This window comes from Littorina saxatilis, linkage group LG7 (assembly GCF_037325665.1).
Source record: "Littorina saxatilis isolate snail1 linkage group LG7, US_GU_Lsax_2.0, whole genome shotgun sequence".
Classification (NCBI taxonomy): domain Eukaryota; kingdom Metazoa; phylum Mollusca; class Gastropoda; order Littorinimorpha; family Littorinidae; genus Littorina; species Littorina saxatilis.
The window spans coordinates 13,245,175-13,260,321 of record NC_090251.1 but is presented as its reverse complement, the minus strand read 5'-3'; the positions used below and the strand labels follow the sequence as shown (position 1 = coordinate 13,260,321).

The following is a 15,147-nucleotide window of genomic DNA, read 5'->3' as shown; positions in this document are numbered from 1 at the left end:
AGCGATCGAGAGAGAGAGAGAGAGACACAGAGAGAGAGAGACACAGAGAGAGACAGACTAAAGCCCTGCAAGACAAGACCAGACAGACAGACAGACAGACAGACAGACAGACAAATACAGAGAGCGTGCGTGTGTGCGGATGGCTTCTGTTGCACATTTAGAAAAGACAAATTCTGATCGACTGGAAAAGCATTCAGCGTATGTGATTTCTCGACTTAAAATTGTACTTAATCTCGAGGTACACGTTTTAAAAGAAAGGAGGGCGGGGATGTAGCTCAGTCGGTAGCGCGCTGGATTTGTATCCAGTTGGCCGTTGTCAGCGTGAGTTCGTCCCCACGTTCGGCGAGAGATTTATTTCTCAGAGTCAAGTTTGTGTGCAGACTCTCCTCGGTGTCCGAACATCCCCGTGTGTACACACAAGCACAAGACCAAGTGCGCACGAAAAAGATCCTGTAATCCATGTCAGAGTTCGGGGGGTTATAGAAACACGAAAATACCCAGCATGCTTCCTCCGAAAGCGGCGTATGGCTGCCTAAATGGCGGGGTAAAAACGGTCATACACGTAAAAGCCGTGGGAGTTTCAGCCCATGAACGAACAAACAAAAAGAAAAGAATTTAGACTTAATTTTTAATGCAAACAGTATTGGAGCGCACAAAAGTTGAGTCACACTGTGAACCGCTCAACCCACATTTCTGATGTAAAGAAAACATAACTAATGGGCTAATTTTGAAAAGAGGCATGAAAAGGTCTTCAATCTTTATTCTTTCAGATATAAATGGCAGCTGTGTAAACGTAAACAAATAATGTTTATCAGCCCAAAAAGGCAAGCTAAACATGTACATATTTACAATGTAAAATGCACAGTAGCAGTAAAGCATGTAATAAGCTTCAGACCTATTTCAACAGCATGCACAAATACACATTTAAAAAGCGGCTTTTGTCATAATTCGACAGCTTAAATATAATTGACAAAAAGCCGACTTCATGCTTATTTTACACAATGCACTGTAATATAATACCTTCAATAGTTCGTGGCTGTCAAAAAAAAAAAGAAAAAAAAAGAAAAAAAGAATGAAACTGAAAGAAAAAACAAGAAAAAACATCACATGCAAAAAAATGACATCAGTAACAGACTAGAAGGTAGAATTAGCAATGAAGCAAAGTGTTCTTGTCTCCATGGTTCCGCCATGGGATTCTTAGCACACAACCTGATATACACACAACCAGAAAACATCTCGATAATATTGTTGAACGAACGTATACGAACACCATTCTCCATTAAAACACATTCTCAGCTTTCTAATGAAAGCATCCCCCATCAAAACACGTGCGCCAGTTTATAACGACAATACCTCCACACCAACTGATGTCAGTTAATTTAAAGCGCAGGAAACCATTCTTCGTTTGACACCAACTAATGTTACATCATATTGACTCCAACTGATGTTAAAAATATTGACATCAACTGGTTTTAAATTATATGGACATCAACTGATGTTAAATCGTTTTGAATCCAACTGATGTTAAAAGATATTGACACCAACGAACGTTAAATCATTTTAACAGCAATTAACGTGAAAATATATTGACTCTAACTGATGTCAAATCATAGTGACAGGAACTAATGTTAAAAAATATTGACACCAATCATTCTGTCATTATCTGATGTTAAATTATATTATTACCAATTCAGTGCCCCCATATGGCTTTTTGACCAATCAGGACGGATTCTAGGTGACCCTCTAAATGTTATAACGTTCAGGCAGGGACCATTTTTGTTTATCACGCTAAAAATGAACAAGACAAAGTAAAAATGTAATTCAACAATATCAGCGTGATTTATTCTAAAGAATGACACTTCAAATGCTGTCAGGTAATACTCTCTTTATCTAAAAATTACCGAAAAGCGAGTTTTGTCGGTGGGTGCGTAACGGAACAGCAAGGCACCGCCCATCGTATGAGTGTGCAATGCCGACCGCTCACTTGAAATCTAAATGATCAGAGTTAGGAAAAATCAAGTGAAATTGCGCCACTCGCTTTACATCAAATGTATCTTTACGTCATTTCCCATCCGTCTGGAGTCGGTTCTAAATCTGTCGCTCTCTGTTCAACGAGAAAAAGCGAAGCAACCGAAACGCATGTTCAACATGGTTTATCTTGTGAGATTTTTGTGTGTCAAAGGCATTTGACCTGTGAATATTCATCACGTCAGGTGTGTTACTCTGATTGGCTGACTCAGGTCACGAGAATTCTTTGACTGACAGGCATAATCAGGTAGAAGCGCTCAAGTTCCCATAGCGGCTGTTCTGTCTAATTCGTGGGGTTGCTTCGAAATTTCTTTTGGTCGAATTAAACGGTAATAAAACCGTTATTTCTAATATGCTGACTGTTAGCAAATGATAACAGACATGTCTCACAAACGATATCAGCATTCGCCTGAAAGGCTCATGCTTGATATCTTTTTTCTCGACATGTCTTGTTATCATTTGCTAACAGTCAGCATATTAGAAATAACTCACACTAACACCAACAAACATCAAATCATAATGTCAGCAACGAACGTGACTAAACATAATTATTGACACAAACTAAAGTTAGAATTATATCGACACAAACTCACGTTAAATCAAATTGACACCAACTGATGTTAAATCATATGGACACAAACGGATGTTAATTTCAAGCATCGGACAATCATTCTTCATCAGCACACGTTCTTGGTTCTCTTTCAGCAATATATTCAATCATACATGAATTCGATATTCTAAGATAGCCAGCCTCATTTAGTAGCAAACAACACGCACATTCTGACATTCTTTTCAAGCAGCAACAGTTGCTTTCAACTCGGGTCCCTTTGCGCAGAAATTCTGTCCAATACTTCGCTGGTCATTGTCCTTAACTGTTGCTAAGCAACAAGCGCTTTCTGTCCGTGAGTAACACATTTTAAAAATTCGCACCGGCTTATCGTACAATATAGAATACAACGTCATATGTCCGCCATTTAGCGAATTCAAAACTGTTGTTAAAATGTCGTTGCTATATATACATTATGCAGTCTTCATAGCAAAATACAGCCGACAGTTAAAAGCTCGTTGCTATATACATTATGCAGTCTTCGTAGCAAAATACAGCAGATATTAATGTGCTACAGTGGAACCCCCCTTTTAAGACACCCTAATTTAAGACTTCTCCCTTTTTCAAGACCTGGATTTTTCAGATGTTCTATTCATAACCTCTGTAAACGTACCTCCATTTCAAGTTAAGACTACCTCCTTTATAGGACCTGATTTTCTCAGATTTCTTTCTTTATTTCTTTATTTTGTGTTTAACATCGTTTTCAACCACGAAGGTTATATCGCGACGGGGGAAGGGGGGAGATGGGATAGAGCCACTTGTCAATTGTTTCTTGTTCACAAAAGCACTAAATTCTTTACAAAAATTGACTATATTCTGTGACAAGAAACACTTAACAAGGGTAAAAAGAGAAACAGAATCCGTTAGTCGCCTCTTACGACATGCTGGGGAGCATCGGGTAAATTCTTCCCCCTAACCCGCGGGGGATTTTCTCAGATTTCTGGAGGGTTTAAAAGGGTGTCCCACTGTACTTTCGTAGCGCCGTTGTGACGCTGACATCTTGGTCCCGCCGTCATATTACGATTCTCGGCCTCGTTGATCTTGTATAAACTCCACACTGAACAAAAGAAAACACACTTCGATAATACTGATGAGCGACCTTGGGTATCTTACATTCATGGGGCCAAATTGTTCCACTCAATTTTTTGCATTTAACTTAGAAATTTGATTCATCCTAAAATGTTTCCCTTCTCATTCAAGGGACGTAACCACTCGGTACACGCAGTTTTCGAAGAAATCGAGTTTTGGGGTGAAATCTATTACATTTCACCACCAATTTTCTTCACATGCAAGAAACTGACATGCTTTTCGTCCTTAAATAATTTTACTTCATTAATTTGACCAGGAAACAACATTTCAGTCTTGAGTACATATCGAGGGGGTAATAAATTATGACGGCGGGGCCAAATTGTCAGCGTCACACCGTCACTGTTGACTACTAAAGGCAATACGATGATGTACGCTGACATCTGATTATGCCTAACGATTAACCCAAGAGAGAAAGACTACCAAACACAAAATAAAACTTCTTCGCAAAAAAACAAGCTAGTTATCAGCATGAAACAAAAAGTGGTCCATATTAGGAGCCCTTCCCCTACTTGCTATACTGCTGTCAACACGCCTTATGTATCCAGGGTGTTAATTGAAGTTTTCCTTGACCTGAAGGGGCTGTCATCTTGGCCTTTCACTCACACGCGTTAACTCCCTCTGACTTTGTTTTTAGCGATAACCACCTAACTATTCACGGAGCTAAATGAACTAAGCAAGAGCAAGACCAATACTTTTTTTCACGCTGTCTAGCATAGTCCAAGTCTGTTCATGACAATAAACCTTTTATGTCCTTCAACACATCACATATGTATGCGTACATCGATCTGTACAGAAAGTAGCTTGTGACTTCACTGTCAAAAGAGAAATTTCAGTCTATGTACACAGTGGATTCTCAGAGTTTATACTGTCTTCCCGCCGATTCACAATATCTCTGGAACATCCTTTGCTACGAGAATATCTCTAGTAACGTTTGACCTCAGAGGAAAAGATTCCAAAACACAAGTCTTCGCCTCGCAGGTGTCATACACAAACAGACAATGGTTGTGTCTTCTCTGACGTGAATCTCCTTTGAAGTCCTTGTCTGGTTCGCCTTTGAGCAAACTCTGACGTCATTGTTACCCTCTCACTCACGCTCTGACGTAATTCTCCTTTGAAGTCCTTGTCTGAATCGTCTCTGAGTCAACTCTGACGTCACAGTCACCCTCTCACTCACGCTCTGACGTCAGAGTTGAAAGGATTCTGTCTGGTGACGCTACCCCGACCTGACCCGACCCCTTCCGAGAAGAGCGAAGTGGGAGCGTCCCTGCTTTCTCTCAGTGTAGCGTAGGCCACAGAGTACTCCCCCATCTCCCCCCGCGGGCCGGAACCACCCCTCCCTGCCCCCTTCCCGTTCATGCGATTCCACAATGCCGCGGCCGCCTGACGCAGTTCCGGGAGCGTGAACCAGGCGATGGGCAGGACGGCGGCCCGCAGGAGGTAGACCCTGGAGAGCGTGACGGAGACGATGATGACGGCATCACGATCCATGCCTGCGTAGAACCACCAGCCGACCATCAGTGGCAACGCACACATCACCGTCACCAACAGCGGCAGTAGCATGTGCAAGGGGCGCTCTACGGGATCCGAAACGCTGAGGTTGTTGGTACTGCTACTACTTGCTCCTTCTGGATGGTTCGGCACCTCCGTCCTTCTTCTTTCTCCTCCTTCTTCCGCGTCTCCTCCTCCTCCTCCTCCCCCTCCTCCTCCGACTAAGATGACGCTCGGGTCGATGTCTTGCGTGTGGATGGTGTTGGTCGTGGCGGCGGAGTCCGCAGTTCTGGACTGAACAATGTCGATGTCAGCGTGGGTGGCGGAGTGGTCGTGACCAGCGAGGGTGTCCGCGGAAGAGGCATTATCCACCTCCCCCACCCCTCCTCCTCCCCCCTCCATCCCTTCTGTGTAGATCGGGCTGCCAGGGGGGTGGCCGTTGGCTCTCTCACCACCACCTCCTCCACCTCCTACCTCCCTCTCCCTCTCCCCTCGCCCTCCCTCGGCGTCCCCTTCTCTCTCCTGCACCAGGGCTTCGGAGGCGGCGGAGGTTCTTGACCGGGATGCCTGGGTGGCGGTGACCATGTCCCAGTACATGACCAGCCCGATGCCCACACACAGCAGCAGCAGGGCGGCGATGGGCAGGTAGAAGACGAGCACCAGCACCACCATGCGTAACGGGAAGGGCGTGTGCAGCGGACAGAACGTCTCGTCCCAGAAGGCGTCACGGGTGGTCTGGTCCACGTTGGCCATCAGGATGGGGACGGGGATGAGGAGCGTGCCCAGCCACGGCCACCCCACCAGCAACGCCTGTTTAGAGAGAGACAACAAATCCAGCATGAATCATTGATAGCAGTACTTAGCAGTACTGTAGTAGTAGTGGTTAGTTAGTTAGTTAGCTGTTGCTTTTTGGGTCCAGCGGACCATATAGGCCAAATCAGGACCCCTGTAGTAGTAGTAGTAGTAGTAGTAGAAGTAGTAGTAGTAGTACAGTCGAACCTGTCTAAAGAGACCACTCAAGGGACTGAGCAAAAGTGGTCTCCTTAGACAGGTGATTTATATAGTCGTTAAAACCGTCGGGGATCCTTATGGGTGGTCTTAATGTACAGGTGGTCTTTATGGACAGGTGGTCTCGAGGGCAGGTTCGACTGTAGTAGTAGTAGTAGTAGAAGTAGTAGTGGTAGAAGTAGTAGTAAAAGCAGCAGCAGTAGTAGTAATGGTAAACCGGCACGGTTGGCCTAGTGGTAAGGCGTCCGCCCCGTGATCGGGAGGTCGTGGGTTCGAACCCCGGCCGGGTCATACCTAAGACTTTAAAATTGGCAATCTAGTGGCTGCTCCGCCTGGCGTCTGGCATTACGGGGTTAGTGCTAGGACTGGTTGGTCCGGTGTCAGAATAATGTGACTGAGTGAGACATGAAGCCTGTGCTGCGACTTCTGTCTTGTGTGTGGCGCACGTTATATGTCAAAGCAGCACCGCCCTGATATGGCCCTTCGTGGTCGGCTGGGCGTTAAGCAAACAAACAAACAAAAAAGTAGTGATGGTAATGTTTATAGATCCATCCACCTCACCCAGAGGTTTCTGGACAATACCACCTAGAAATTATGAGAAAATGGATTGGAAGTGTTAGTGAGGTCACAACACACAACTAAGCCTTTGTGCTTCACGTTGTCTGCTACGGCCACGGGGAACAACTCACTTCCGCAAATGACCTAGAGCAGAGGGCCCTGGGAGATAGTTATGATAATGAGACGTACATAACGACCAGGATGCAATAAAACAGACACACGGTGAGTTTTACTTCACCTTCTAGTTCTAGATGTTGCATGATGAAGAAGGACTACCATCTCCCGTAAGGATGATGGTATTGTGTAACGTCAGCGACATAATCATGCCGCAGGGCTAAATCGACTCTGGATAAAGAATACTCAAATCCAGTGCAATAGCGTAACTAATATTAAACTGTGAATCGTATTTGTTAAACGTGAACATAACAGTTTCTCACTACACTGCGTTGGCCTTCTATTGTATGATTTTTCCTATATCTTGTAAAGTTTTAAACAGTGGCGGGACCACTGTTTTAACGATAACATTCTCTCAAATCGGTCACTTTCGAGCGTCTCTCAAACACACCAATAATGGGCCTCAGAGAGAAACATACCCAAGTCAGATGGCCAAACACTAATAAAAAAAAACAAGTCGCGTAAGGCGAAATTACTACATTTAGTCAAGTAGCTGTCGAACTCACAGAATGAAACTGAACGCAATGCCATTTTACTCGTAGCATCGTCAGGCCACCGCTCATGGCAAAGGCAGTGAAATTGACAAGAAGAGCGGGGTAGTAGTTGCGCTAAGAAGGATAGCACGCTTTTTCTGTACCTCTCTTTGTTTTAACTTTCTGAGCGTGTTTTTAATCCAAACATATCATATCTATATGTTTTTGGAATCAGGAACCGACAAGGAATAAGATGAAAGTGTTTTTAAATTGATTTGGACAATTTAATTTTGATAATAATTTTTATATATTTAATTTTCAGAGCTTGTTTTTAATCCGAATATAACATATTTATATGTTTTTGGAATCAGCAAATGATGGAGAATAAGATAAACGTAAATTTGGATCGTTTTATAAATTTTTATTTTTTTTACAATTTTCCGATTTTTAATGACCAAAGTCATTAATTAATTTTTAAGCCACCACGCTGAAATGCAATACCGAAGTCCGGGCTTCGTCGAAGATTACTTGACCAAAATTTGAACCAATTTGGTTGAAAAATGAGGGCGTGACAGTGCCGCCTCAACTTTCACGAAAAGCCGGATATGACGTCATCAAAGACATTTATCAAAAAAATGAAAAGAACGTTCGGGGATTTCATACCCAGGAACTCTCATGTCAAATTTCATAAAGATCGGTCCAGTAGTTTAGTCTGAATCGCTCTACACACACACACACACACACACACACGCACACACACACGCACATACACCACGACCCTCGTTTCGATTCCCCCTCGATGTTAAAATATTTAGTCAAAACTTGACTAAATATAAAAAACAAGTCGCGTAAGGCGAAATTACTACATTTAGTCAAGCTGTGGAACTCACAGAATGAAACTGAACGTAGTCCGCCGCTAGTGCAAAAGGCAGTGAAAGTGACGAGCCTGTTTGGCGCGGCAGCGGTTGCGCTGTGCTTCATAGCACGCTTTACTGTACCTCTCTTCGTTTTAACTTTCTGAGCGTGTTTTTAATCGAAACATATCATATCTATATGTTTTTGGAATCAAGAACCGACAAGGAATAAGATGAAATAGTTTTTGAAACGATTTCGGAAATTTAATTTTGATCATAATTTTTATATTTTTAATTTTCAGAGCTTGTTTTTAATCCAAATATAACATATTTATATGTTTTTGGAATCAGAACATGATAAAGAATAAGATGAACGTAAATTTGGATCGTTTTATAAAACTTTTTTTTTTTTAACAATTTTCAGATTTTTTAATGACCAAAGTCATCAATTAATTTTTAAGCCACCAAACTGAAATGCAATACCGAAGTCCGGCCTTCGTCGAAGATTGCTTGGCCAAAATTTCAATCAATTTGATTGAAAAATGAGGGTGTGACAGTGCCGCCTCAACTTTTACAAAAAGCCGGATATGACGTCATCAAAGACATTAATAATAAACAAGTCGCGTAAGGCGAAAATACAATATTTAGTCAAGTAGCTGTCGAACTCACAGAATGAAACTGAACGCAATGCCATTTTTCAGCAAGACCGTATACTCGTAGCATTGTCAGTCCACCGCTCATGGCAAAGGCAGTGAAATTGACAAGAAGAGCGGGGTAGTAGTTGCGCTAAGAAGGATAGAACGCTTTTCTGTACCTCTCTTTGTTTTAACTTTCTGAGCGTGTTTTTAATCGAAACATATCATATCTATATGTTTTTGGAATCAGGAACCGACAAGGAATAAGATGAAAGTGTTTTTAAATTGATTTGGACAATTTAATTTTGATAATAATTTTTATATATTTAATTTTCAGAGCTTGTTTTTAATCCGAATATAACATATTTATATGTTTTTGGAATCAGCAAATGATGGAGAATAAGATAAACGTAAATTTGGATCGTTTTATAAATTTTTATTTTTTTTTACAATTTTCCGATTTTTAATGACCAAAGTCATTAATTAATTTTTAAGCCACCAAGCTGAAATGCAATACCGAAGTCCGGGCTTCGTCGAAGATTACTTGACCAAAATTTGAACCAATTTGGTTGAAAAATGAGGGCGTGACAGTGCCGCCTCAACTTTCACGAAAAGCCGGATATGACGTCATCAAAGACATTTTTAAAAAAAATGAAAAAAACGTTCGGGGATTTCATACCCAGGAACTCTCATGTCAAATTTCATAAAGATCGGTCCAGTAGTTTAGTCTGAATCGCTCTACACACACACACACACACACACACACAGACACACAGACACACGCACATACACCACGACCCTCGTTTCGATTCCCCCTCGATGTTAAAATATTTAGTCAAAACTTGACTAAATATAAAAAGAAGAAAAAAAATGTCCGGGGATATCATTCCCAGGAACTCTCATGTTAAAAATGAAGATCGGTCCAGTAGTTTAGTCTGAAACGCTCTACACACATACACACACACACGTACACACATACACCACACCCTCGTCTCGATTCCCCCCCTACGTTAAAAACATTTAGTCAAAACTTGGCTCTTTGATGTGTGACTGATACTATGAACTGAAATAATTTGCAACAACCAAGACTTGATCACCACTTTGAGAATCATCTCTCATTCTTACATAAAACATTGAACAAAAAAGCCTATGCGTACCTTTTTGGCCACGCGGGCCGCTGTGTCACACTTGGATCGTGTGGGGGTCAGTCGGCCGTACTGCGTGGGCTGAGGGCTGCCCCACCCCCACCTCTCTCCCGCCAGCTTGTGCACGTACACTGACCCCATCGTCACCAGCGTCCAGAAACACACAAAGTCCTGCAAACACATAGTGATACAATTTGTATATCATGATTGGGCGGGGATGTAGCTCAGTCGGTAGCGCGCTAGATTTGTATCCAGTTGGCCGCTGTCAGCGTGAGTTCGTCCCCACGTTCGGCGAGAAATTTATTTCTCAGAGTCAACTTTGTGTGCAGACTCTCCTCGGTGTCCGAACACCCCCAAGCACAAGACCAAGTGCGCACGAAAAAGATCCTGTAATCCATGTCAGAGTTCGGTGGGTTATAGAAACACGAAAATACCCAGCATGCTTCCTCCGAAAACGGGGTAAAAAACGGTCATACACGTAAAATTCTACTCGTGCCAAAAACACACGAGTGTACGTGGGAGTGTCAGCCCACGAACGCAGAAGAAGAAGAAGAAGTATATCATGATTGGTTTGGTTGTCTCATCAAGTGTGGACTCAATTAAGATAGACCACAATATAAGATGTGAAGTAGTTGCTTTCTCAAAGTTGTCACGAAGTCTTTTCACGCACAATTCAGTGCCAAAGCGCTCCCATGGGGTCGCCTTCACGCGGCGGGAGTGTTTATACTAAGCTACCCCACTCCTTTACTTCTCTTCTTTTGTCTTATTTCTGCCTTACCAGTCCTTTCACCTATATTTCCTTCCAAGAAAACTCTCCCTACTATTCCCTGCAGTTTTCCAATTCTTTTCTTATTGTCTTATTTCTACCTGACTGGATCCATCACCTTTATTTCACTTACCAAAAGTCTTCTTTTCCACATCCTTATTTCTCTGCACCCCGCATGTAGTAAGAGGCGACTAACGGATTCTGTTCCTCCTTTTACCCTTGTTAAGTGGTTCTTGTGTAGAATATGCCATGGTCAATGTTTGTAAGGATTTTGGTCAGGCGGTGTGTAAGAAATGTTTGGTCCTTTGTGCTGGAAACTTGCATTCTCCCAGTGAGGTCATATATTGTACTACGCTGCAGGCCCCTGGAGCAATTTTTTGATTGGTGCTTTTGTGAACAAGAAACACTTAACAGGTGGCTCTATCCCATCTCCCCCCTTTCCCCTATCCCATCTCCCCCCTTTCCCTCGTCGCGATATAACCTTCGTGGTTGAAAACGACGTTAAACACCAAATAAAGAAAGAAAGAAAGAAAGTGCCAAAGCTTCGTGCAACCAGATTTGGGAAGTAAGCTTCGCGAAGCCGACTTCGCCCACTTAATTTGAGGCTCATAAAACTTTAGTTTGATACTCTTCTTATGTCTGTAGTTTTACAACTGTCTCAACAACCCTTGTGAAAAAGAGGTGGGTCACATAGTCCAAGGCTACCAAGACCCACAACAAGAACAAGAACAATAAGTACAGCAATCAACCATCTTTTTTAAAAAGAGGTGGGTTTCGCAGTCTTAATTAGGCTGCCAAGACCCACATACAAGAACATCAAAAATAAGAACAACAATCACAAATTGTGTTGAAAAAGATATGTATCGGTTACGTACTCTACGACTATCAAGGTCACTGGGACCTTCTGATGGTCTTTTTTTTCTCTGGAGTTTACAACATTTTCGCCTCATTAGCAAAACAAAAACACACAAAAAAAAACTTTAAAAAATCATTTCATGGATGTGCTCGCCTACTCGCCTTGACAGCGGCTATAGCATTTTCTTGAAACTAACGCGATAGTCGGACAGAGTTGCGCCCCTGGAACGTCAGGTAGTTCCGGTTTGTGTTTGCAAAATGGAACCGCATGACAATCCGCCCTTCAACTTCTATACCCGCGTAGTTTGAACAGCAGACACAGTAACGTTTCCCTCCACCACTAATCTTCTTCTCTCGTTCAGCCATTTTGGACGTAAACAAAACAACCGGAACTACCCGCCGACAGCGCCGCGGGCAATTGCAGGGACGGACAACTCTTATCACTTTCGTTTTGAGACAATGCTATAGCTTCCTAGCTTTTCTTGCCTGTGAGAAACGGGCGTCACACACGTACCTGCGAGTAGTCCCCGATGAGTTGCATGAGGATGTGCATCTCGCACGAGTGGAAGAGCGTGCCCGTGTGGTAAGAGTGGATGTAGATAGGGTGCGTGAAGGCTCCCACCAGCAGGTCCGCCACGCACACGCTCACGAGCATGGCATTGCGCGTGCGCGAGCGAGCTCTTTTGGAGAAGAGGATGGAAAGGAGGAGGAAGAAGTTGGAGACCACGATGGCGGCGCACAACAGAATGTCCACCGCGATGACCCAGCGGAATAAGAGTTCGTAGTTGATCATGGTGCCTCGGTGGGTGGTATAGGTAGCTAGCTGCTGCTGCGTCGGTGGAGGGTTATGCTGGAGGTTTTGGGAGCCTTGCCTGGATGTCTCCCTGTTAAAGAAAAGGATGAAGAATACAGAACAATTTGGAAAAGTGAAGAAGCGAAAAAGGATGGAAGGAAATATATGCACAAAATCTTTTTTGTTTTGTTTTTAAAGGTCAGCCAACATAGGTGCGGTGCAGATGTAGCTCTAGTTTCTCAAGCTGGCAACGCTAAATTTAGCTTTGTGGTCTTCTACTATAACAAGGCTTGGTCTCCTAGAGACGAATGTTTGGCTTTAAGAGAGAGGGACTTTTATTTGTGCTCATGTTTTGAACTTATCCGCGCTTAAACACTCGCGGGACCACTTGCTAAAGAAAAGGTGACTTTGCCGTCCAAAGGGTGGTTTTCAACCATCCCGCCATTAAGGCAGCCGTACTTTGTCCCCGGAGGATAAGGGGAGTTGTAAAAGTGAGATAAGTTTACAGCCTTGTTGAGGCCGCCAGAATAACAGAAAACCAGGACCAAGAGATGAAGTTTTAAAATAAAGGGTCTGAACCCAGAGGCTTTGCTATAAAGATTATACGTAGTAGATAAGTGATGAGAAAAGAGTTTGTTCTTCCAGCTTTTGGAAAGCCGTGCATGCAAGAAAGGGTCGTTACTTTTTTTGTTTTTTTGTTTTTTGTAAATCGCAAGCTCTTATCGCCTTCGAAACGTGCCACAGGCTTTTGTTTGCGTGACAACTTTAAATATTCAGTCATTCCAATGTTAACTTTTGAGCACACCACCATAGATGTGTCCGAGCTTTCAAAGAAGCTATGCGGCCCCAGAGAGAACTTGGAGAGGACAGCACGTTTCGCCCTGCAGTCCGGACTGACGATCTAACAGCGAACGACAAGAAGAAGACAAGAAGTGTCCGAGCTTTCAAAATGAGAACAAAGCATCTTTCCACTTAGATACATACCAACACGCAATAGCGTGGCCTCCAGTGCAGAGTGGGAAATTGCAATGAATTAATATTTCAAATTGACACTGGTGTCAGTTAGGAAATTATTTAAACAACACCACATTTTCACTCTAACCAGGAAATTGTCATGTTGCTGATCTCTGGTAATTGTGGAAAGATGCTCTCGATCTCATCAAAGGCAACATCCTGCACATATTAGTGTTGGCGTAGGTTGTCGCTTTTAGCTACCAGACAGACAGACAGACAGACAGACAGACAGATAGACAGACAGTATGCGCGTACAGTTGTACCTGTGTACGCGTGCACAATAACATTCCCTGTGCTCTCTTTTACTACACACAATTAACTCCTGTGTGTGTGGGGGGGGGGGAGGGGCGTGTGTTTTCGAACCAAGGAGAGTTAACCTTTGAAGCTGACAGGTTTTATTGACACACACACACACACACACACACACACACACACACACACACACACACACACACACACACACACGTAACACACACACACACACACACACACACACACACACACACACACACACACGTAACACACACACATACACACACACACACACACACACACACACACACACACACACACACACAAACATCTTGAAATAAGCAAAACAAAAGAACAACGCTGATTGTCACAAAGCTTTGACAGTAATCCTGTACCTTGTTGTCTGAAGCCGACACGTTCTGGAACATTCTTTCTCCTACACAAATACACAAAAACTAAAGGTTCGCCAGAATTGATCCAGTGCTGAGCGTTTACAAAGAGGAGATTGTTTCAGAGCTCAAAAAAAAAAGAGAAAAAAAAGCCAAAAACATTGTGCGACTGCAACACAGCCTTTTTGTATCATTTTGTTTTAATCTTCGGTATTTTTCCCTTGGGTCTCTCTCTCTCTCTCTCTCTCTCTCTCTCTCTCTCTCTCTCTCTCTCCCTCCCTCTCTCTCTCTCTCTCTCTCTCTCTCTGTCTCCTCTGTCTGTCTTTGTCTTTGTCTCTCTGTCTCTCTGTCTCTCTGTCTGTCTCTCTGTCTGTCTGTCTCTCTCTCTCTCTGTCTCTCTCTCTCTGTCTAAAGCTACTCAGCAGATTACACAAAAGAGCGCTAAAAGTAGTATTACTCAAACAGACTACTCTCACCGACTCAGACTACATCAACATAGGGGTCCTACCTCTAAAGTCAAGAATGAATTATAACAAAGGAATAATGATGCATAAAATTATGACAGAAAATGCACCCGAAACCATTTGTTCAAAGTTCTCTTTGAAGAATTCGCACCACTTTATAAAACTAAACACTTCTCTTCCTAGGATAGACCTATTTAAATCAAGTCTCGTTTATTCAGGAAGCAGCCTCTGGAACGCTCTTCCGGACGCCCTGCGGCAATCCACCAATACGGATTCTTTTAGAACCAAATATTCTCTCCATTTAATGAACTCTATGAACAAATAAACTTGATTGGTATGTTCTTTTAGTATACAGTTGTTCATTATCGGAATTATGGTTTATTGTGACAAAATCACGAAGATTTGGCTCTGTAATACATTGTTTTGCCGAGCTAATGCAGGCCCTATTGTTGGGTTACTTTCCGTTTATCTTCATTGCTTTTCACCCAATTTTGATCACTACCTTATGATCTACAATGCTTCTACATAATGCGCTTCATGTACATAAACTTATAT

At 42.8% G+C, this 15,147-nt stretch overlaps 1 protein-coding gene across 1 annotated transcript in view; it reads right to left on the bottom strand.

Annotated features, from left to right (window-relative positions):
- Positions 1-743: 743 nt before the first annotated feature.
- LOC138970727 (uncharacterized) overlaps positions 744-15,147 on the bottom strand; it is a gene marked incomplete in the record, with an annotated part of 52,150 nt that continues 37,746 nt past the window's right edge. The window contains 3 exon segments of the mRNA XM_070343224.1: positions 744-6,022; positions 10,072-10,230; positions 12,195-12,564. Coding sequence (XP_070199325.1) covers positions 4,895-6,022; positions 10,072-10,230; positions 12,195-12,473 — 1,566 coding nt within the window.